This window comes from Alternaria hordeiaustralica, assembly GCF_023758085.1.
Source record: "Alternaria hordeiaustralica strain BMP 2776 chromosome Unknown scaffold_42, whole genome shotgun sequence".
NCBI classification, from domain to species: domain Eukaryota; kingdom Fungi; phylum Ascomycota; class Dothideomycetes; order Pleosporales; family Pleosporaceae; genus Alternaria; species Alternaria hordeiaustralica.
The window spans coordinates 153,153-173,021 of record NW_026056814.1 but is presented as its reverse complement, the minus strand read 5'-3'; the positions used below and the strand labels follow the sequence as shown (position 1 = coordinate 173,021).

At 52.3% G+C, this 19,869-nt stretch overlaps 7 protein-coding genes across 7 annotated transcripts; 3 read left to right on the top strand and 4 right to left on the bottom strand.

Annotated features, from left to right (window-relative positions):
- Window positions 1–1,019: 1,019 nt before the first annotated feature.
- Window positions 1,020–4,505, top strand: J4E84_010549 (uncharacterized protein; the record flags this gene model as incomplete). Its single annotated transcript, XM_049393104.1, has 3 exons — window positions 1,020–1,177; window positions 1,246–3,013; window positions 3,060–4,505. 3 exons carry the CDS (start codon window positions 1,020–1,022, stop codon window positions 4,503–4,505), a joined length of 3,372 nt encoding a protein of 1,123 aa, XP_049239234.1.
- Window positions 4,506–4,843: 338 nt separating this feature from the next.
- On the bottom strand, window positions 4,844–6,225 carry J4E84_010548 (uncharacterized protein; the record flags this gene model as incomplete). Its single annotated transcript, XM_049393103.1, has 4 exons — window positions 4,844–5,004; window positions 5,063–5,356; window positions 5,407–5,477; window positions 5,528–6,225. 4 exons carry the CDS (start codon window positions 6,223–6,225, stop codon window positions 4,844–4,846), a joined length of 1,224 nt encoding a protein of 407 aa, XP_049239233.1.
- A 687-nt stretch (window positions 6,226–6,912) lies between these two features.
- Window positions 6,913–8,405, bottom strand: J4E84_010547 (uncharacterized protein; the record flags this gene model as incomplete). Its single annotated transcript, XM_049393102.1, has 4 exons — window positions 6,913–7,457; window positions 7,507–8,039; window positions 8,126–8,270; window positions 8,342–8,405. The coding sequence occupies 4 exons, from the start codon at window positions 8,403–8,405 to the stop codon at window positions 6,913–6,915; spliced, it is 1,287 nt and encodes a 428-aa protein (XP_049239232.1).
- An 861-nt stretch (window positions 8,406–9,266) lies between these two features.
- On the top strand, window positions 9,267–11,122 carry J4E84_010546 (uncharacterized protein; the record flags this gene model as incomplete). The annotated part of the gene is made up of 6 exons (XM_049393101.1): window positions 9,267–9,350; window positions 9,408–9,535; window positions 9,587–9,800; window positions 9,846–10,095; window positions 10,141–10,903; window positions 10,963–11,122. The coding sequence occupies 6 exons, from the start codon at window positions 9,267–9,269 to the stop codon at window positions 11,120–11,122; spliced, it is 1,599 nt and encodes a 532-aa protein (XP_049239231.1).
- A 255-nt stretch (window positions 11,123–11,377) lies between these two features.
- Window positions 11,378–13,055, top strand: J4E84_010545 (uncharacterized protein; the record flags this gene model as incomplete). Its single annotated transcript, XM_049393100.1, has 4 exons — window positions 11,378–11,566; window positions 11,618–11,886; window positions 11,937–12,780; window positions 12,828–13,055. 4 exons carry the CDS (start codon window positions 11,378–11,380, stop codon window positions 13,053–13,055), a joined length of 1,530 nt encoding a protein of 509 aa, XP_049239230.1.
- A 43-nt stretch (window positions 13,056–13,098) lies between these two features.
- J4E84_010544 (uncharacterized protein) lies at window positions 13,099–15,354 on the bottom strand (the record flags this gene model as incomplete). Its single annotated transcript, XM_049393099.1, has 2 exons — window positions 13,099–14,456; window positions 14,868–15,354. 2 exons carry the CDS (start codon window positions 15,352–15,354, stop codon window positions 13,099–13,101), a joined length of 1,845 nt encoding a protein of 614 aa, XP_049239229.1.
- Window positions 15,355–16,037: 683 nt separating this feature from the next.
- Window positions 16,038–19,544, bottom strand: J4E84_010543 (uncharacterized protein; the record flags this gene model as incomplete). The annotated part of the gene is made up of 4 exons (XM_049393098.1): window positions 16,038–16,411; window positions 16,878–18,412; window positions 18,469–19,006; window positions 19,457–19,544. 4 exons carry the CDS (start codon window positions 19,542–19,544, stop codon window positions 16,038–16,040), a joined length of 2,535 nt encoding a protein of 844 aa, XP_049239228.1.
- Between the last annotated feature and the right edge of the window lie 325 nt (window positions 19,545–19,869).

The following is a 19,869-nucleotide window of genomic DNA, read 5'->3' as shown; positions in this document are numbered from 1 at the left end:
TGCCTAAGTCATGGCCAGACGAGCGCAATGGTGAGGCGACAAGTCCCTCGATGCATCGCGACTCCACCACACCACGCTCACAAGGGCCAACGTCGTCCTCAGTCAGCCATGACAGCTTGATAGCTGAGCCTTGCGAATCGCTTGAAGTCGAGCAGGATGATACAAACTATCGAGGTCCATCGGCCAATCTGGTGGCCAGCAGACTACCGCAGGTAGAGGCCGATACGATGGCCCAGCGTCGTGAAATCGAAGACGTCTACAGTATACGAAATATCTTGAACAAGAAGCGACGTTGGGATGATCGCATGGCGGTCTTGCTTGGTGAAACGATGCTGGCAAATTCTATCAATCGACATCTAGGGGCTGTAGAGGTGGGATATCTACCCGAAGATGAACACACAATGGGAAAAGGGACAGTTGGTACAAACGGGCACCGAAGAATGCACGAATTCCTGCACAGCAAGGAGAAGAAGAGGAAACGAAGTGTTGAAGACATTGGAGATGAGGTCACGGATGATAAGAGTACCAAGAGGACGCGAACAATGCCTCGGGGCATATTGAAGATGCAGACAGAGAAGAAAGATCGACTACTAGCCAGCAGACATACCGGATGAACACGACATGGACCTGGCATACAAGAGACAAGTCAGACGCAGACGGAGTACAGCGATGTGAAACCACATGTCGCGCCTGCATGATCACCCCGATGTCACCCAAATACGCTACAACTTCAGTCTAGATGGACGAGTATTGGCAGATTCACCGCCTTGAGGTGCCGATTATCCGCAAAGGGTGGAAAAGGAAGTTTGACTGCAGGATGGGACCAAGTGGAGATGAGTGGGTAATGGATCATGGGGCAGGGAGCATGGGCCCCCATCGCCAAGATGCGGGGAGAGCTCCTCCCCAACACAGCCGGAGCCATGCAAGGTACCACAGCTGCTGTAGCGTGCTGTTGACCTTGTCGACATTTCCACACCGCCTCGACCGAGTCCCAATCCCCATCTCCAGCCTCATCCACCATGGGAGGAGAATCGCACCGCAACATGCCCGTGCCCGTGGCCAAAGACTACCCACAGCTGGCGGCTGGTCCCGTTGGCAAGCAGATCCACAGCATCTACCAGAGCCGACTGAGGCAGTTCCTCGATGCAGGACAGTACAGGGAACAGAGTCTTATTGGGTGAGTCTCGAGCTTCGCGCCTTCCTTCTCCTCCATCCCCAGCTCCAAGATGCTCATACGTCATACAGCAAGCTCACCGAAGCTGTCGCGTCCGGTACCGACTGGGTGAAGCTCTCCGTCTACTCGCCCCCAAACCTATCGCGCCCGCTCTTTAAGGAAGCCACTTCCCATGCCTTTCACCCCACCAAAGTCGGCGAGTCATTTGGCCCCAGTTGGTCGACCCACTGGTTCAAGGTCCAGCTCACGGTGCCTAAGCACATGCTAGACAAGGAACACCTCGAATTCGTCTGGGATGCAAACAACGAGGGCTTGATCTGGACTGAGGATGGACACACTGTTCATGGGCTGACAGGTGGCGGCGAACGCACGCAATGGATCCTGCCCAAGGAGTTTAGAGACGGCAAAGAGCATACCTTCTACATCGAGATGGCCTGCAACGGCATGTTCGGCAATGCCCCCGGCGGCGACTCGATCCAGCCACCAGACCCAGACAAATACTACACGCTGCACACTGCTGAGGTCCAGGCGGTCAACCTGGAGGCGAGAGGGCTATACTTTGACTTCTGGGAGATTGGAGATGCCGCTCGCGAGTTCCCTGGGGACTCGACGCAAGCCCATGATGCCCAGCAGATCGGCAACCGCATCATCGACACTTTCATTGCGGGCAATGGAAGCCAAGAGAGCATCAAAGCATGCCGCAAGATTGCGGCTGAGTACGTCGGCAAGGACGTAGACTCGCACAAAGTATACGAGACCGACCAGGAGGCTATCGTACACGGTATCGGCTACTGCCACATCGACACGTGTTGGCTCTGGCCATTCGACGAGACCAAGCGAAAGGTCAACCGATCCTGGTCGAACCAGTGCGACCTCATCGAGCGATACCCCGAGCTTCGCTTCTGCTGCTCACAAGCGCAGCAATACAAGTGGCTCGAGCAGTACTACCCTTCCACATTCGATCGCGTTAAGAAGAAGGTCAAGGAAGGAAGCTTCCAGCCTATCGGTGGTAGTTGGGTCGAGCATGACACCAACCTTCCTGGCGGAGAGTCACTCATCAGGCAATTCTTGTACGGCCAGCGCTACTTTGAGAGCAAATTTGGCCAGCGGTGTCGCACTTTCTGGCTACCGGACACTTTCGGGTACTCAACGCAGCTACCACAAATCTGTCGCATCTCGGGTATGACGAGATTCCTCACCCAGAAGCTGAGCTGGAACAACATCAACAACTTCCCACATACAACATTCAACTGGGTCGCGTTGGACAACAGTCAGGTCATCTGCCATATGCCCCCATCTGAGACGTACACGTGCGAAGCGAACTTCGGTGACGTCAAGCGCAGCGTCACACAGCACAAGTCGCTCGACCAAGACAAGTCTTCGCTGATTGTCTTCGGCAAGGGAGACGGAGGCGGTGGCCCGACATGGCAGCACCTTGAGAAACTCAGGCGATGCCGCGGTATCAGCGACACTGCTGGTCTGTTGCCTCGCGTCAAGCTAGGCGACTCAGCAGACGACTTCTTCGACCGCCTAGAGAAGAAGGTCGAGAATGGTACTGAGCTCGTGACATGGTATGGCGAGCTGTACTTCGAACTTCACCGTGGTACATACACTACACAGTCGAACAACAAGCGCAACAACAGGAAGTCTGAGATTATGCTAAGAGACATTGAGTACCTGGCGACTCTGGCGACAATTAAGAACGGCTTCGGCAAGAAGAGCTCGTACAAGTACCCGAAGAAGGACATTGATGACATGTGGGAGAACGTGCTCTTGTGTCAGTTCCATGACTGTCTGCCTGGAAGCTCCATCGAAATGTGCTACGACGACTCCGATCGGGTATGTTGCTGATCCCCAAACTTGACTTTATGACTGACCTTTTTAGATTTACGCCGAAGTGTTTGCTACTGGAGAGAGGCTGCTTTCCGACGCCCTTGCTGAACTTGGCTTCAACGATGAGACTAGCTGGGATCAAGACACAAAGCTATTTGCGATAAACACCCTGCCATGGAGCCGTACCGAGATCATCAAGTTGCCGAGTGAGGCAAGTCGAACGAAGTATAGTCCCCCAGGGGCGGAGTACGGTCTTGCTCATCGTAACGGATCTCAGAAGGGCTTGGGCGCTCTGGACGTATTCCCACTCCACTCTGCGTACCCTGCTCAGAAGGCGACTATTGAGGAGATCCATCCCAATGTTTACGAACTCCGCAACTCGCAATTTGTCGTACAGGTCAACAACGGTGCCATCACCTCGCTCTTCGATATTGGCGCCGATCGCGAACTGATTCCGAAGGGTGCCAAAGCCGGTCAGCTTGTAATCTACGACGACAAGCCACTTTACTGGCAAGCGTGGGACGTTGAAGTCTACCACCTCCAGTCCCGCCAAGAACTCGAGCCCAGCAAGGTGACCATTGCGGAGAACAGCGTTCACCGTGTGAGCCTGGTGATTGAGACGAAGGTCTCAGACAAGTCGTGGGTTAAGACGACCATGAGTCTACCTGCAGCCGTAGGAAACACACCTAGTGCTATAGAGTTTGACGCAGAGATTGAATGGCACGAGACCATGAGGTTCCTCAAGGTCGAGTTCCCAGTCGACATTGTGAATACAGAAGCCAGCTACGAGACGCAGTTCGGTACTGTGCGCCGACCCACGCACTACAACACTACATGGGACATGGCCAAATTCGAAGTCTGCTGCCACAAGTGGGCCGATCTTTCCGAGGCTACCTACGGTGTCTCGATCCTGAACGACAGCAAATACGGTTTCGCAGTCGCCGGAAACGTTATGCGTCTGTCACTTCTCCGCTCTCCCAAGGCCCCCGACGCCCATGCCGACATGGGAAGCCACAAGACTCGCTACGCCATTTTCCCTCACAAGGGCGGTCTGGACGAACGCACAGTGCGCAAGGCCTTTGAATTCAACAACCCTCTCAAGATCGTTGGCCGCCAGGGCCTGCACGCCCCACCATCCGCCATGCACAGTGGTCTTCTGAATCCCTTCCACATCTACGGCGCACCCAACCTTGTGCTCGACACCATCAAGCGCGGTGAAGACGACGAGGATGTAAGCCGCGGTGAACTGCCAATCAAGAAGGGCCATTCAATCATCCTACGTATCTACGACAGTCTGGGCGGAAAGAGCAAGGGTGTGCTTACCTGGGGAGATGTCGATGTGAAGAAGGTGATCAAGGTCAATGCGCTGGAGGACGAAGAGGGAGAGCCGCTGGACATAAGCGACATGAGGGTAGGAGCCGAAGAAGTGAAGGAGAAGGGTGTGCCAATCGAGGTTCGCGCATTCGAAGTGGCGAGTTACAAGCTGTTGTTGGCGTAGGTATGGTTAAGGGGACGCGGTTGATGGGTAATGAGTAATGAAAGGATGTGGTATAACATGGACGGTCCTTCGAGCAGTGGGGGTCATCTTGGAATACTGTCCGGGCGTCGAGTATACATAGTTGAGCTTCAGGCATAAGCAATATTACGGATCGTATCCAGTACGGTCAACCTGCTTTTTGAGATCAAGATGAAAACTGTGTCATTGTGTCCAAAACGCCTATAATGCCGTATCCCAAGCTCTATATCTCGATTGATGCCATCAAGCTACCGTGATCCTAGTACGAGCTTAGTTGCACTCGAGGACAAGCATTCCGCTCGCCTTGCTGGAGTGCAGACCTAGTGGATGCGATCCAACTTGAGCCTGTTCCTGGCAATCTTGTCATCGACCGAATCTGTCTTGCCAGTTATGCGTGTAATGTGCGTGTTCTGGTTATCGACCTCCTCGCCCATCGCGCGACCGAGTTGGTTCAGGTTCTTGGCCATGCCATGAAGTTGGTCTGTTAAAACAAGTCTGTTAGAATGCACGCGTCAATGGAATAGACGGGGAATACGTACCCAAGTTGTTATCGATCTCGTTCTCCATCTCATCGTCCTCCTCGTCAGCCTCGAACTGGAACTTGGAACGTGCAGCCAGCGAGCTCTTGTTGTTGCCTTGGGGACCACCGCCTGTCGCCAGCTTACGCTGAGCTTCGTTTGCGCGGGCTCCGGACTCCCACTTGGCCCGGTTAGTTTGTTCTCGGGTGTCACGGTCGCGTGCGTGCTGGTCCATGGCTTGTTGCATTTGCTTCTCGCGCTTGGAGTTGCCTGTGAAGGGGTTGGGGACGATGGAGAACATGCTTGCGTTGATGCCTGGAGACGGGTGAGTCATGAATGATACGTGGTGAGGGGTGCGTCCTTACGGGCCAGTTCCTTGGTCTGTCCATTTGCTCTGTCGCTCTGGATAGAGGCCAGGTCGAGATTGCGTTCAGTGCTAGAAACGAGTTAGCCGTGTATCAGCGTGTGAAGATGTGTCCAACGTACTTATGGATACGCTCTCCCTGTGCTGCTAGTGTGCCTAGAGTTCCTCGACCAGTTTCCAAGGCCTGCTCAGCTAAACGAAGAGCGTTCCTGGTGCTCGCAACATCTTGCTGCTTCATGAACTTGATCTCTTGCTTTGTGGCATCGATGTCTTCCTCTTCTTGTTCTTCAGCCGTCAATTGGCGGTCCTCGTATGCTCCGTAGCCACCAGGCGCAGAGCCATAGCCACCGGGAGCACCAGCTCCGTATCCGCCACCGGGCGTGCTTCCATAGGCACCGCTTTGACCCAGGGCGCTGGGCTGCTGAGGCGGTTGCGCTTGCTGGCGTTGGGGAGCGTTGCCGAACAGCTCGTTGCGGCCTGCCTCGGTGCTCATGGTGTCGTTGGACGCAGTTCTGCCCAGGCCTCCGTAGCCGCCGGGCCGCTGTGGTGCGCCTCCGCCATAGCGATCAGCTCCATAGCCTGACTGTGCGCCGTAGCTGCCTCCTTGCGCGCCATATCCGCCTGGTCGCTGTCCGTAGCTCTGGCCCGGGCCGGTGACAGCCGGCGTCTTCTCTTGGCGGAAGGAGTTGTCCTGGCCGTCGTTCGAGTACGAGGGGGGTGGTTGTGCGTATGGATCCTTGCCTACAGGCGCGGCATACGGATTCTGGGCGGCTGGGCTCTCCTTTCCGCCCTTGTCCTTCTTCTTGGAGAATAGACCCATGATTCAGGTGTAGAGTTTTCGATGTGGTGAAGAAGACGAGGAGATGAGTCGCGTCTTGTAGGCGTCGACGTCAGGGGTGGGTGCGGTGAGGGCTGACGGGTCGGGGAGCACCAAGGGAATTGTGGGGTGCGTTTCCAAGGTTATCGATTGGGCGAGCCAAGGTTCAGGGTCTCGCGGCGGGAACGCGAAAAGTGATTGAAGGAAGGCACGAGATGAAGAGGCGATGCAGTAGTATATGAATGTCACAGGTAGAGGAAGTCGCGTTTGAGCAATGAATGTTTTGCTGCATCTGGTGTTTCAATCATTCGAAGCGCCCAATGCCGCTAGTGAAGGCGGAGCCCTGGGGTGAGTACGCCACCGCTTGTGGCTGAGGGCCGCTTGCAAGGAACTGCTCGAAATAGCTACAAGAGGCGTTCCAACCGTGGGTTCGAGTAAAAGCACGAAGAACAAATCTGCAACTTGCTTCGAGAGTGTGTCCTGAGCAGCGCATTCCAAACTTGAATGCGAAGATTGGTAGGGCTGTCGCATGGTTGGGCCCACATCATTTGGTCCCTGCAGCCGCACTCAGGCACCGCACCTAAATTGGCCTTTTTAAGGTCCACCCGTACGCATAGGTTGAGCCCTCCGACATTTACTGGGTATCTTTCGTCCTGCAATCTATAGCGTGAATAGCAAGCATGCACGATGCTACGTCGTCCAAATCGCGCTGTCCTCCTCGTGTGTAACCTCGCCGTCCGAAGAGGGTAGATCCTCGTGCTCCTCTTTTGTCCAGATCTCGTTCCCAGTCACCACCGGGAACGAAGTCAGGACACGGCTAATGTCTCCCCACCATACTTCGCCAAACCTTCGATACCAATCCACTGTGACCTTCAGACCTTCATCAAAGCTCGTTTTGGGTTCCCAACCCAGCGCGCTCAGCTTGGTCCCGTCCGTCGCATAGCGCTGGTCGTTGAATGGACGGTCTTCCGTGTGCTCGACCCATTTCGACAGCTCGACAGGGGAGTCATGGGATATTTTGAAGACATCCAACAGCCTGCGACATATGTCTGCGTTCGATATCTCGTCCTTTGATGCTATATTGTAGATCTGACCGATGTCGCCTTTGTGAAGTATGGTGTCTAGCGCATCTACAATGTCCCCTGCGTACAGATATCGTCGTGTGGGTGAGCCGTCGCCGTGGAGTAAGAGCTTCTGTTTTCGCTGTAGAAGCATGATGAACTTTGGGATGATTTCTGCACAAGTCAGTAATCTACATCCACTCGGGGGATTGGGATTGCCTACTCTCAGGAAACTGATGCGGCCCATATACATTGTTCGCACGAACGGTGATCAGCGGCAGCTTGAAGCTACTCCTGTATGCGCTGACCATCATCTCTGCCGCTGCTTTACTCGCCGAGTATGGGTTTGTTGGGGCCAGTATGCTGGTCTCGCCCAGGTCTGCCGCCCCGACGGGTACATCGCCGTATACCTCGTCGGTCGAGATGTGTATGAACCTGTTGACGCCATGTTCCCTTGCTCTCTCAAGCAGAACATGGGTGCCATATACATTGGTGTTCGTGAACTCGTACGAATTGCCAAAGCTGAGGTCGACATGCGATTGCGCCGCGAAGTGGAAGAGCGTGTCAATCTTGTGTTTTCGTAGAACGCGCTTTACGTCCGCCGGTGACGTGATATCGCCTTGTTCAAAGGTAAAGTTGGGTCGTTCATCGAGAATCCGCGTGTTGTTCAGCGCAGCGCAGTAGTCCAGCTTGTCGAATGATACGACATTGTAGTGTGGGTATGTGAGCACCAGATGCCGTACGAACCAGCAAGCTCTACTTGTTGGTCAGTTGCGATGCATTATAAGGAAAGGTCAAGAGACGCACAGCTCACAACTTCCCGTGCTCTCGTCGCAACGTACATGAAGCCAGCTCCACCAGTTATCAAGATGTTCTTCGCATCAGGAAGAGGCTCGAAGTTGGTGTTGCCAATGAGTATCGGCGCCTGCTTCCATAGTTCCTGCTTGACATGCGATCTCGCATTGAGAACGGTTGACCTTCGCCGGCCTGGTGCTGTTAGCGTCGGGGTTGGACTGTGCCTTGCATTGCATCGTGCAGGTGCCCAGGTGGAGACTCACGCTTTACGCCATTGGTGCCATTGGGCACATAGTGGGCGCTGTCAGAGTCTTGGCTGGGACCCATCGTGGTGGAAGCTCTTGTCGTCATCTACCAAGAGTCGTCGAACGCTTGCTTGACATGCTCGAGTTTAACATACAATAAGTTGTACTGGTCACGTATGCGCGCGCTGCTGCCGCGTGTCTCGAGCACGAGCGCGATACGGCACTAACCCGACACGGAGACGCATCCGCCATCACGCGTTACGTCATCAAGATCTGGCGAAACTGCCTAGGTGCTCAACACCAGCTGGGCGAGAACCCTGCATCAACACCGCATATGCCCGCATCCCGACACAACGAATCATTAGGCCTTGATACATACCACGCATCGGAGCTTCTTTGAGCGAAGACCAGCCGTTCAGGCTCCGTAAATACCATATCTGCATCACCGAAAGTCGAGCCGAACAACGCTATGCATCGTTTTGAGCGAAAGGCGCATACTCTTCTACCTCAAACCAAGGATCTTCTCCGGCCGATCAGTGGTTTCTGTTCCACGCATTTGTAGTTCAACAGGATCCAGGACAGGAGACATGACAGGGACTGTGTTACACATACCCCGCTTCTCCCCCAGCCCGTCAACACCTATCTACGCGTCTCGTAGCCTTCGCAGCGAATTGGATACGTCGGCGCGATACACATACTGCGGATTACGCATGTCTTTATTTCCGGCTCTCCCGCGAACAGCCAAAGCGGGCTGCCCCACCACGGTAATGTGGGGATGATCCCCAGCCGTAGCATTCGAAAACGAAGCAACGGGTATGATTACGTGAAGGCGCGTGTGTAAGCTTCTCATCTAAACATCATGACCATTGCTGGCACCAAGCTCTCTGCACCCACCAACTTCTCGGTCTACTATTGAGATATTCGCCTATCTGTAACTGCGAGCATGTGGGCTACTTATCTTCTTCTGTCAGGCATCATCGCTCTTATACTAGACTACAGCCGCATGCTGTACCTACGATGGCGAATGGTAATTGCTTACTCCTTTGCCAGCTTCATGTCGGGTATGTCACTAATACGCCAATAGCCTCCAGGACCGTTGCCTTGGCCTATTGTTGGAAACACCTTCAGTCTACCGGAGGAAAAGCCTTGGTATCTCATGGAACAACTATCGAAACAATACAAGTCACCGCTCATCACGTTCTGGATCGGACGGTTAGTTCCGCAGCAGTTCTGCCGTTCTGAACAGTGAATAACACAGCACAGGAGACCGACAGTCTGGATCAATGATGCATGGACTGCAGATGAGCTGCTTGTCAAGCGAGCGAACATCTACAACTCTAGGCCTCGCATGCTGATGTTCGCTGAGCTTATGTCCGGCCAAATGAATCTGCTGCATAAATACACCTACACAAAAGTACAGCGTGAAAGGTTTCGCGACCTCAGGAGAGTTACCCACCAAGGTGTTGGGATACAGCAGGTCAGCGTAACGCAGCTTTCATTGTGTTCTTGCTAACGTTACCAGATAAAACGTCACCGAAGCCTCCAAGACGACGAAAACAAGATAGTGGTATGCGACCTCCTCGAGACTCCCGATAAGTTCGTATCACACTTCGAGCGATACGCTACGAGCGTCGTATCGATCATCGGCTTTGGACGCCGGATTGGAGATATACAAGATCCATTGATCACTGAAGTAATCGCTCAGATGCAGACCTCTGCTAAGATGGCAGTCGTCGCCAAGGATTTCCCGCGATTGATGGAAACCTTCCCATGTAATTTTCGAAGCCACTTACTCAAATCCATACTAACAAAGGCAGGGCTGGCCAAGTTTCCGGATTGGATGGCTCCCTGGAAGCGTGATACTCGCCGTTCAGCAAAGCCCAAATACGGCCGCAATGATTTCTTCTATGCTTTGGCTGAAGAAGCCAAGCAATGTCCAGAAGAGAACTACTCCAAGTACCTGTTTCGCGAAGCACCTCACCTCAATCTTCATCCTCTCGAAATCTCCAATCTCGCCGCCAACCTACTCGGTGCTGGAGCGGACACATCAAGTAGCACTCTACAGACAGCTGTTCTGGCCATGCGCGCATTCCCTGAGACCCTTGAACCCGCTTGGGAAGAGCTCGACCGTGTAGTAGGTCGAAGACGAAGTCCGACGCTCGATGATGATCTTCCATATCTCCGCGCTTTCGTCAAAGAAGTCTTTCGCTGGCGTTCAGTGGCGGTTATAGGAGGTACTGCTCATGCACCTACCCAAGATGACTACTACAACGGCTACTATATAGCGAAGGGGACCTGGGTGCAGGGCAACGTCTGGGCGATACATCACAACGAGCGCGAGTTCCCCGATCCTGATCGCTTCAATCCTAGGAGGTTCCTCGATACGGATGATAAGAGACCGTTTCCCGGAGAGAAAGGATACATGACTTTTGGATGGGGTAGAAGAAGCTGTGCTGGTCAAGCATTGGCAGAGCAGGGTACGCATCTCAGTATCGCGCGATTGGTGTGGGCATACAAGGTGGAGCCAGAAGTGGACCCAACGACGGGAGAAGAAGTGCCTGTTGACATCTTCAATTTCACGTAAGTTTCATTGCCAGGATCCGAGGCTATTCAGCTTCATTGGTGTTGACGACTAGCAGGAGCGGATCGAACTGGCGGCCCCAGCCATTCAAAGTCAAGTTTACACCCAGACACGAAGAGATTAAGCAAACCGTTATCCGAGAGGCGCAGCAAGCACGGCAAGATCTGGCGAAGTATGACCGCGAAACCAAGTACAAGTTCAGCACGTTCTACGAGTAGAAATTGGCTGAGATACGATGTCATTCATGGATTGTATGCATGCGTCGACTCGCGAGGTCGATCAACTCTCGAAATGGCAAGGTGTCGGGCATCTCCATACAGCTTTGCATAACACCCCTGCCAGTGCGGAGAAGACATGGGTTTCTCCTCACTGCCCCACGATGCTAACCTCGCCTGACTCGCATATCTCGCCGTATAAGGCTGCGAACCCTTCTTTTCGCAGATGAGCACCGGTCAGTCCCTGCGTGAGCAATAATGGCAAAGCTTAAAGAGACATCCTTGTGGGCGAACCGCAAATGCTTACTAACATGCTCCGCCGTCGCTATTGCTAGCATGCAGTACGGGATTGATACTGCTGCAGTTGGCGGTCTGCAGGCGATGCCTGGGTTTTTGATGGTGTTTGGATATGAGGACCCGACAAGCCCGCTTGGCTATGGTATTGATGCAAGTCCACATAGCCTATGACATCGCGGAAGTTACTGACGCGCAAGATAGTCGACGGTGCAGCAGCTCATGACCTCTTTGCTAAATCTGGGTTCGTGCGTATCTGCCATTGCTGCTGGTGTGTTTGGTGCCTACTTCGGTCGCAGGAAGGCCTTGTGGCTCGCATGCATCATATGTCTGGCTGCAGTTTCGGTACAGATTGGCTCTACCTCCAAGGCCGGTTTATACGTGGGTCGTCTGTTGCTAGGCTTCTCCAACGGCTTCTTTGTCGTATTCTCGACTGTTTACTGTAGCGAAGCAGCACCGGCGCATCTCCGGGAGTAAGTCTTCGGGTGTCTTTGCGGACGATAGATATACTGACAGTTGGCAGAATCATGGTCGGGCTCTTCTCTTTCTACGTGAACCTTGGAAGCATCATCGGCTCTATCATCGACAACTACACTTCACGCTACCTCTCGAAACTCTCCTACCAAGTCCCCCTCGCCTGCATGTTCATCGTCCCGGTTCTACTCGGCACAGCGCTTTTCTTCGTCCCCGAGAGTCCGCGATGGCTTTTACATCGTGACCAACATGATGCGGCGCGCAAGTCTTTGGAGCGTCTTCGTTTCGACCACGGCGAAGAGCTAGAGTTGGAGTGGGCGGAAATGATTCGTGGCGTAGAAGAGCGCAGACTGAGTCAAAGCTCAGGCTTCTTGGATCTCTTCCGCGGCAACGACCTGAGACGCACGCTACTCTGTTGGGGCACGATCGCAAGCCAGTCTGCGAGTGGCGTCTGGTTCTTCATCGGTTATCAGACCTACTTCCTCGCCATCGCTGGTATTACGAAAGCCTTCGAGTACAGCATTATGAACTCGTGCATTGGCTTCGTGGGCGTTCACCTTGGTCTTTACTCCATGAACAAGTTGTTTGGCAGAAGGACGATCATGATCGCTGGGGCAATAGCATGCGGTCTTTGCGAGCTTGCTTGCGGGATCGCAAGTAGTGTCAAACCTAACTCAGTGGAGACTGGAAATGTGCTAGTAGCTTTTACGGCACTGTTCCTGTTTTGCTACAACGCCGGGGTGGGCGTTGCGACAAGCCCCCTGGCGACAGAGCTTGTTAGTTCAAGACTGCGAGCTTGGACGGTTGGCAGCGCGAATGCGCTTGGATACTTCCTCGCTTGGTTGATCGGCTTTTGCTCGCCATACTTTATTAACCCTCAGGATCTTGACTGGGTGAGTAAGCATGTTTTCTGTTCTCTATGACGCTAACACGATCGCAGGGCCCGCAATACACGTACATATGGGCAGCTTCCAACTTCATTTGTGTGGCCTGGTTCTACTTCTTCCTTCCGGAGACGAAAGCGCGATCGTTAGAAGAGCTGGATGAGATCTTCGAAGCTAGAGTGGCGGCACGAAAGTTCAAGCTGTATGAGTGCAGGATTGTGGAGGATGCCAAGCATGATGTTTATGGGAAGGAGACTGTTGAGACAACAAAGCAAGCTGCTTGACAAACTACATATATGTCTTTCGTAGGTATCAGTTACTACGCATCTATTCCTGCTCATCATCGTGAGGTACTTTGATCCGAACCCTCACAATCTCATCAGCGATCGTGGACGGGTCGTCTGGCGCGGGGAGTTCATAGGACATTTTCCATCCCAAAGAGGGCAAGGCCAGTACTTGTTCATGAGTCCGATCGGGATGCCAATGCGACTCCTGGAACCAGTCTGAAATCCATTGCCACGGGATCAATGCTTTCTCATAGCTCGTAAAGTCAGTCGTGGCCTTGTAGGTTTTCTCACCGATTGTAAAGATAGGGGATGAAACAGCGGGAGGATCGTCGCTGTGGAGAAACTTTGGAACAGCAAGACCGCTGACATCTGTGTAGCTCATTGGTGCCTTGCCTTGGTCAGCAATGAATTGGACAAATCGGACAGAACGCTCGCCGAAGACTGACCGCTCCCAAGAGAGACCGCATTCGGGAGATGGAAGAACCCTGGCTTCTTCCTCACTAGCAAAAGCTTCGCGCGTTTGACCTCGAAGGTCCGCGCACTTGAAGTCCGGGAACTTGTCGAGACAATGTGCCAGCTCATGAACCAGGACGACAGCGAGAAGAAATTGAGGACCCAGGTTTTGTACAATCGGTGGTGCCGCAGGCTCAGAAGTAATTGGAGTAGCGACTTTGGGACTCGGGTCGAGCAAGTTGCGGAATAATGAGTGCAATAGCACACAAGGGCTGGTTTGTTTCAAGCCTCCCGGGCGATATCGCCAATCCGAACCCATCGCATCATCGCACCAAGCTACCATACAAGAACGTATCTTGGTCTCTAGATCGATTTTAGGCCAGTTGGAAAGCCCCAAGATATCGTTATGGCTTCTGTCCTTAGTCGCGTACGCTGTGTACGCCGTTCGAAGGTCTTTGAACGCGAAGGTTAATCCCATATCCATGTCTTTCGGTGTACGGTCGGATGCTTGCACCTTCCAGGTCAAAACGCTAGCTAAGTTGCGAAGCTTCTCCTTCCAGTCGGCCATCAAGACGGATGGGTGTTCGTTCTGAGAGGTCGAGGTGTAGATAAGTGGTGGCGGGAAGTCTGCTGCGAAGGTTTTGGAAGGTGAGGTCGTGCTTCTCATTTGATGCCAGAAATATTGCAGAACTCGTTCATCGCTTACGAATCGACTGGCAAGCTGTAGAGCAGGCTTCATATTATCGTACATGTTCTGTGAGACGCCAATGAACCGGTCGCGAACGAAGATTGGTGCGATCTCGTTGCTGAGACTACTTGTACTTGAAGTGACATTGAAGAAGCCTTGTTCTTGTAGATAGTGAACCGCTTCTTCGCGCACATCATCGACATGGCCTTTGAACTCGTGCATGGGTAATGAGATACGAACGATTTCGCTACGTTCTTCTGGATGCTTTAAGTATGATATGGTACGTGCTTGCTATTAGCAAAGCGTGGGCCTCATGTGCTACCCTACTCAGAGTGAATTCGATGATTGCTCTACAGCAGCTCATTTTGCCACGTCACATGACAAGAAAGGGATTTGAAAAATCGTGCATGTTGAATGCCTGGGTGCAATCTACTGATTTGCATTGCAATATTGTCTTTATACCAGGTTTATATGCGTGTAGATCGGTAAATGTCTCCTTCTATATCCGTAACAGGTTCCTGACTAAAGCCACACCAAAATGCCGAGCGTTGCAGCTACAGCTAGAACTGTCGCGCCAAGCGCGGGTTCACGCAAGTTGTTTGCGGCCGCGTCTTGTTTAATTAGCAAGCTGTGGTAGCAGTACAGAATTAGATGAGACGGATACATACCTTCGACATCGGGAGTCTCCGTTGCTTCAGCGCCATCCTCTTCAGACTCAGTGGTGGAAGGCGACGCCTCAGTGGTTTCGGGCGTCTGAGTCTCTTGGGAATTAGACGGTGTCGATGCGATTCCGGTGCTGGATGATGATATCGTATAAATCGAACTCGCCGCAGACAAGACTAGACACGGCCCACCGAGGAACGGATAGGACGTGGGGGCCATGTCATTGACACAGTCGAAGAACTCGTTTCCGTCGTCCACCTCGCACCACTGAGTGCAGTCATTCATGACACGGACCTCGGCATCGCTGTTGCAGCAGGATGTGATGTTGACATCGTTCGGAGGAACGTTGACCTGACAGATCTGACCTGTGAGTCCCGTAGTGTTGAGACCATTGGGAGCGATGCCTGGAGAACAAGAGGTGGGTGTGGGCAGGGCTACGCTCGATGGGATCGGAACGAGTTCTGATGCGATCGAAATGGGTGTTGAAGTCATGGTGTTGGGGAGAGGTACAGTCTCTACAGTGAATGCTGAAGTCATGATGTTGATGAGAGATTTAGTCTCCGTAATGAAAGCGGCAATTTGGAATGAGCGAAGTAAGAAGGCGAACAGGAAGAGCACGATACGTGGTAATGCTCAAGTATACCTAGGTAGGTAGCAGCGATGCAACAAACGCAACGTCATCTGTCATACTGGAAGCCGACCGACCCGGAACCTTGGTACATAGCCAAGACAGAATAAGGCAGAATCAACAGAAAATCACCCTTTGATGTCTCAGTGCATCGCCGCCTGGGTGCGCGCCAAGAGCGGGGGCGGTTAGCGCGGCACTACTGGCGCCTTCAGGTACCCGTGCCTCTTACACCTCTACTTCCAGTTATCCGGCAACCTTGACGATACGGTACGCCCCGTTATAGCGACGCAAAATGATGTTACTGGTGCGGATTCGGAGAGGGGTAAGATTGTCGTGGCTTTCGCATTGTTGACAAGGTCACAGCACCAGCAAAGCTCACGGCCATTGCATGGATCTCACCAGACACGTCGTCAGCGAAAGGCTTACATCTATGATCGAAGTTGTTCTCACAACGGTTTATCGGAACGAGTTGATTGGAGGAAAATAAGTGTACCTGAACCACCATTGCTTTCCGCGACACGTCCAAACTTTGCCGTTACTGAAGTACCTATTCTGTCATACTTATTTCCCAGGCTTTCAATCGACTCGCTAGCTCCGAGATGACATCTTCGGGACCTGTTGATAGGGCTTTTTCTAGTTCTCCCCCGACTAGAGGTGTATCGGGTGCAGGCAGCGGTGTTCCGAATCCTCCTATATTGGGAAAATGATCCTGATGTGCATTCCGGACTGGTGAGTCGGCTTCATCAGAAGGTGATGCAGATGCTGCAGAAGAACCAGAAGACGAAGGCTCCACCCGAAGACGATAAGTGGACTTCGTCAGCTCATTGAACCCATCACCAGCTGACATGGGGGTTTCGGCATCGGTGAGCTCGCTCATCGTCCGAGCATCTGAGTGATCGCGAGCCCTAGTAGTGAGAGACTCTGACATGCTACTAGTAGGGGTTGGTGCCGCAGGTGGATCAGCATCAGAGTCGGTTCGTGACGCTTCCGTGGTATCCGACTGTCGGACTCTTAGTAAAGCTAGGTATGGTCAGCGTTTCTCAATTTGCGACAGTGCTGGATGTTTAGCATTAACTACCTTGAGAAACCATCAGTGCAAGAATTAAACGTGCCGGCAATTCTGTCGGGGGGGCTGGTCGCGCTACTTTGGATCAGCAATGTATATCAAAAGTTTCACCAGTCTTGTACTGACTAGACGGCCCTTCTTCTGCGGGCATCTTTATCTTTACTTGTATGTAACGGGCGTGCTGCATCATACGTCCAATTTTCGGCACCACGCCTTTCCGAGCTCTTTCCTCTACATCCCTGGCGGCGACGGGCCCGCGGACTCCTGAGTAGTTGTAAGACTTCCGTGGTCAAATTGGGAAATAAGACTAAAAACGCGTACCCAACTTAGCTTCAAAACTGGCCTGAGCGTTTTCGACTCGTATAAGCTCACTCTCTTTCTCCTTGATCATCCGAGACAGGTTAGTGTTACCAAGCTGCTCAGCAAGCTCCACTGCTGTCCAACCTATTGTTCTGTCTATGAAAGGATTGGCACCTCTCTGAAGTAGCTCTTCCACGATTTTAAGTCTTCCGTATATCACGGCGAGCTGCAGGGGGGTTTCTGACGCATGTTCCATACCATTCACATCGATACCCTTCTCGATGAGCATCAAGGCAATCTCCTCCTCTTCTTTCGTGATGTCCATTTCTACTGCATTGCTGAGGACCAAGGCCGAGGATCTTTGCCTGTTGAGTTTGCTTTCCTCTGAGTCACTGTTCTGTAATAGTTCCTCCAGGAATCTCTCCTCGGATCTTCGGGCGTGTTCGAATGCCACTCTGTCGATTCTGCTCTGTGGGGGCGGTTCGTTGTTACGATCGTTTGATTTGATGCGCAACATCAACAGTGTCACGAGGATGTTTCCGAAAGCAGATCTTTTGTCCAACTTGATCTGAACCTTCATGTACGGCCTGAGCAAGATCATGTCCAAGGCAGTCTTTCCGCTGTAATTAGTAGCATTCACATCCGCACCCCTTTCCAAGAGCATTTTGACAGCCACTACATTAGCAGATCTGGCGGCAACATGAAGAGGCGTTTCGTTCTTTTCCTTCACCGATCTCAGATCAATGTGGGATGGATCGGCATCCAGAAGACTTTCAACTGCCATGTTCATGTGCCAAATGACTGCCAGATGAAGATTCGAGATAGCTTTCCGCCAGCCATCGATGCGTACTGAGACCGGCCTTTGCAACACCTTCGCCGCAACGAGTTGAAGGGTACCGAGAGGTAATTGGTCTTTCTTGCTTAACAGCTCCAGTAATTGCGGCAGGATACTTGCATCTTTGTCTCTTCCAACACATGCTGCAGCATGGTCCCCAACATGCCGCACTGCATAATGAAGGAAGGGATAGTTGCTCTCTCGTTGAGCTTCAGAATCGCAAGTGTCCTGGAAGCTCGGCAGCTGAATGTAGTGCAAGCAGATCTCGGTGAGATGCTTCTCTTTTCCCTGAAATCGTTTCGCGTAGACGTCCTCGTGATAAAGATACTGGTGAACTGTTTGGTGTGCTAGCTGAACCTCATCATCCCGGATGACCACAAGTCCTTGTGTGCGCTTTCTCAGATCATCCCCATGTGCTATTCTAGGACCAAGTGATTCCAGGGAAGCATCGCCCAAGCGAAAAGCGAGCGCATATTGAAGTTCACGGAGCGTCAAACGGCGTTTAGCGTGAAGAACAGTACCCAAGATGTCCATTCCAGTCAGTGGTATGACTTTTGAGTTAGGTTTCCAGGTCTTGGATTTCGTGATGTTGATTATTCGTTCTACGGCTGTTTTATACACTTCTACGACACTGTTCGGCAGATTCTCTAGAGCTTCCTCAAGTTCCTCTTTGGTAGCGTATCGCCGGATTTCCTGTAGATGCCAAAACGGAAGCAGGAACCTGTGAGTAAGGTCAGCAAAGATCTCAAGCACCCTCAGCGAAAGCCTGTATCTTACTGTCCTTGTGCCCTCTCTACGATTTCTTTGACAACGTGAACTCGCAAAGGTTTGTCGTTTTTTAGCAGCGTTGACAATGCGAAGTCGTCTTCCCGTAGCGAATTTCCCACATACAGTTCGATATCCTTCGCGGTTGGTATGAGTTCGTACTTCAAATGTATAGCCTCGGCTCCGTTATAGAGAGCCAAGCTATTCGGACGTGATGTGACGAACATGCGACAGGTGTTGACGCTCTCAAGTGCAAGCCTGAGAGTATCAAAGATCTCTATGGTATCGTGGAGAAAGTTCTCATCTCCTTTGCTATGCACATACTCATCGAGACCGTCCACAACGATGAAGGTCTTTTCGTAAGTTTGGGCGAGCTGTTGGAGGAGTATTGGGAGTACTTCTTGGCACTTCCCTGTGTCCATGGGCTCATCATCTTGTGTGAGGTAAGTCTTTTCGATCTCCTTAGGCACATCCTCCTCTTCTGGGCCACTCAGAAGCCACACAGCCTGTTTTATGAGGCTCCTCAACAAGAATGCCTGCGTCTGCTTGACTCTGCTTGTGTACTCACAATACAACAGCAACACCGCCGCTTGGGACTGCCATTCGAGTTTTATGTGGGTGATAACTTGAGAGCTGGCTTTTTTAGGTTCGCATCTTTTGTGTGGTAGTCTCGCTTACGTTAAGATTGTCTTTCCAACGCCAGCTACAAACAGATCTGATCAGTAATGCCGAAGTCATATTAAACGAATAAGATTAGACGACTTACGATTACCATAACACCACAAGATTCGAGACCAGGATAAACCGGTGGCGGAGAGCCATGTCGTAAAGTCTGGTGATTGGAGGAAGTCTTCGTTTGTACCCTCACAGTAGCGATCAGTGCATTGCTTGTGCTTCTCGAGGAATGTCTCGGAAGACAACCATTTCATAACCTTCCTGAAAAGAACTTTGACGAGTCACTGATTTCGTTCGTAGGACTAACATGCTCTACCAGCCTTACCTGGATTTTTCGTCGGTTGTGACACAAGGATGATTTGCGTCGAGTTGGCCTCTGCGGTGTTACCTTCGATGTGCGCAGCCGCCGCCATTGCACAGAGCTGGTGAGCTGTTGAACGTTGTCGCCAGCGTTTCAAATCGTCTACGAGAAGCTGGTATTGTAGAATGCGCTGATGATCTCATGATCAGCTGGGGAAGAAGTGGCGTCCTGATTCACCGGTGGGTGGCGTGATTGTTAACAGAGATATGAGGTATACCATTGGGCCGCAGCTGAGCAGCTTCCTGCACCGGGCTGACGAAGCGAGGCGCATTCTTTGTCCTCTTGTCGAGTGGACGAACATCATTGGGTCGCACCTGGGCTGCTTTCTGCACCGAACCGGTGAAGCGCGGCGTATTTTTGCTCTGCTTCCAAAACTG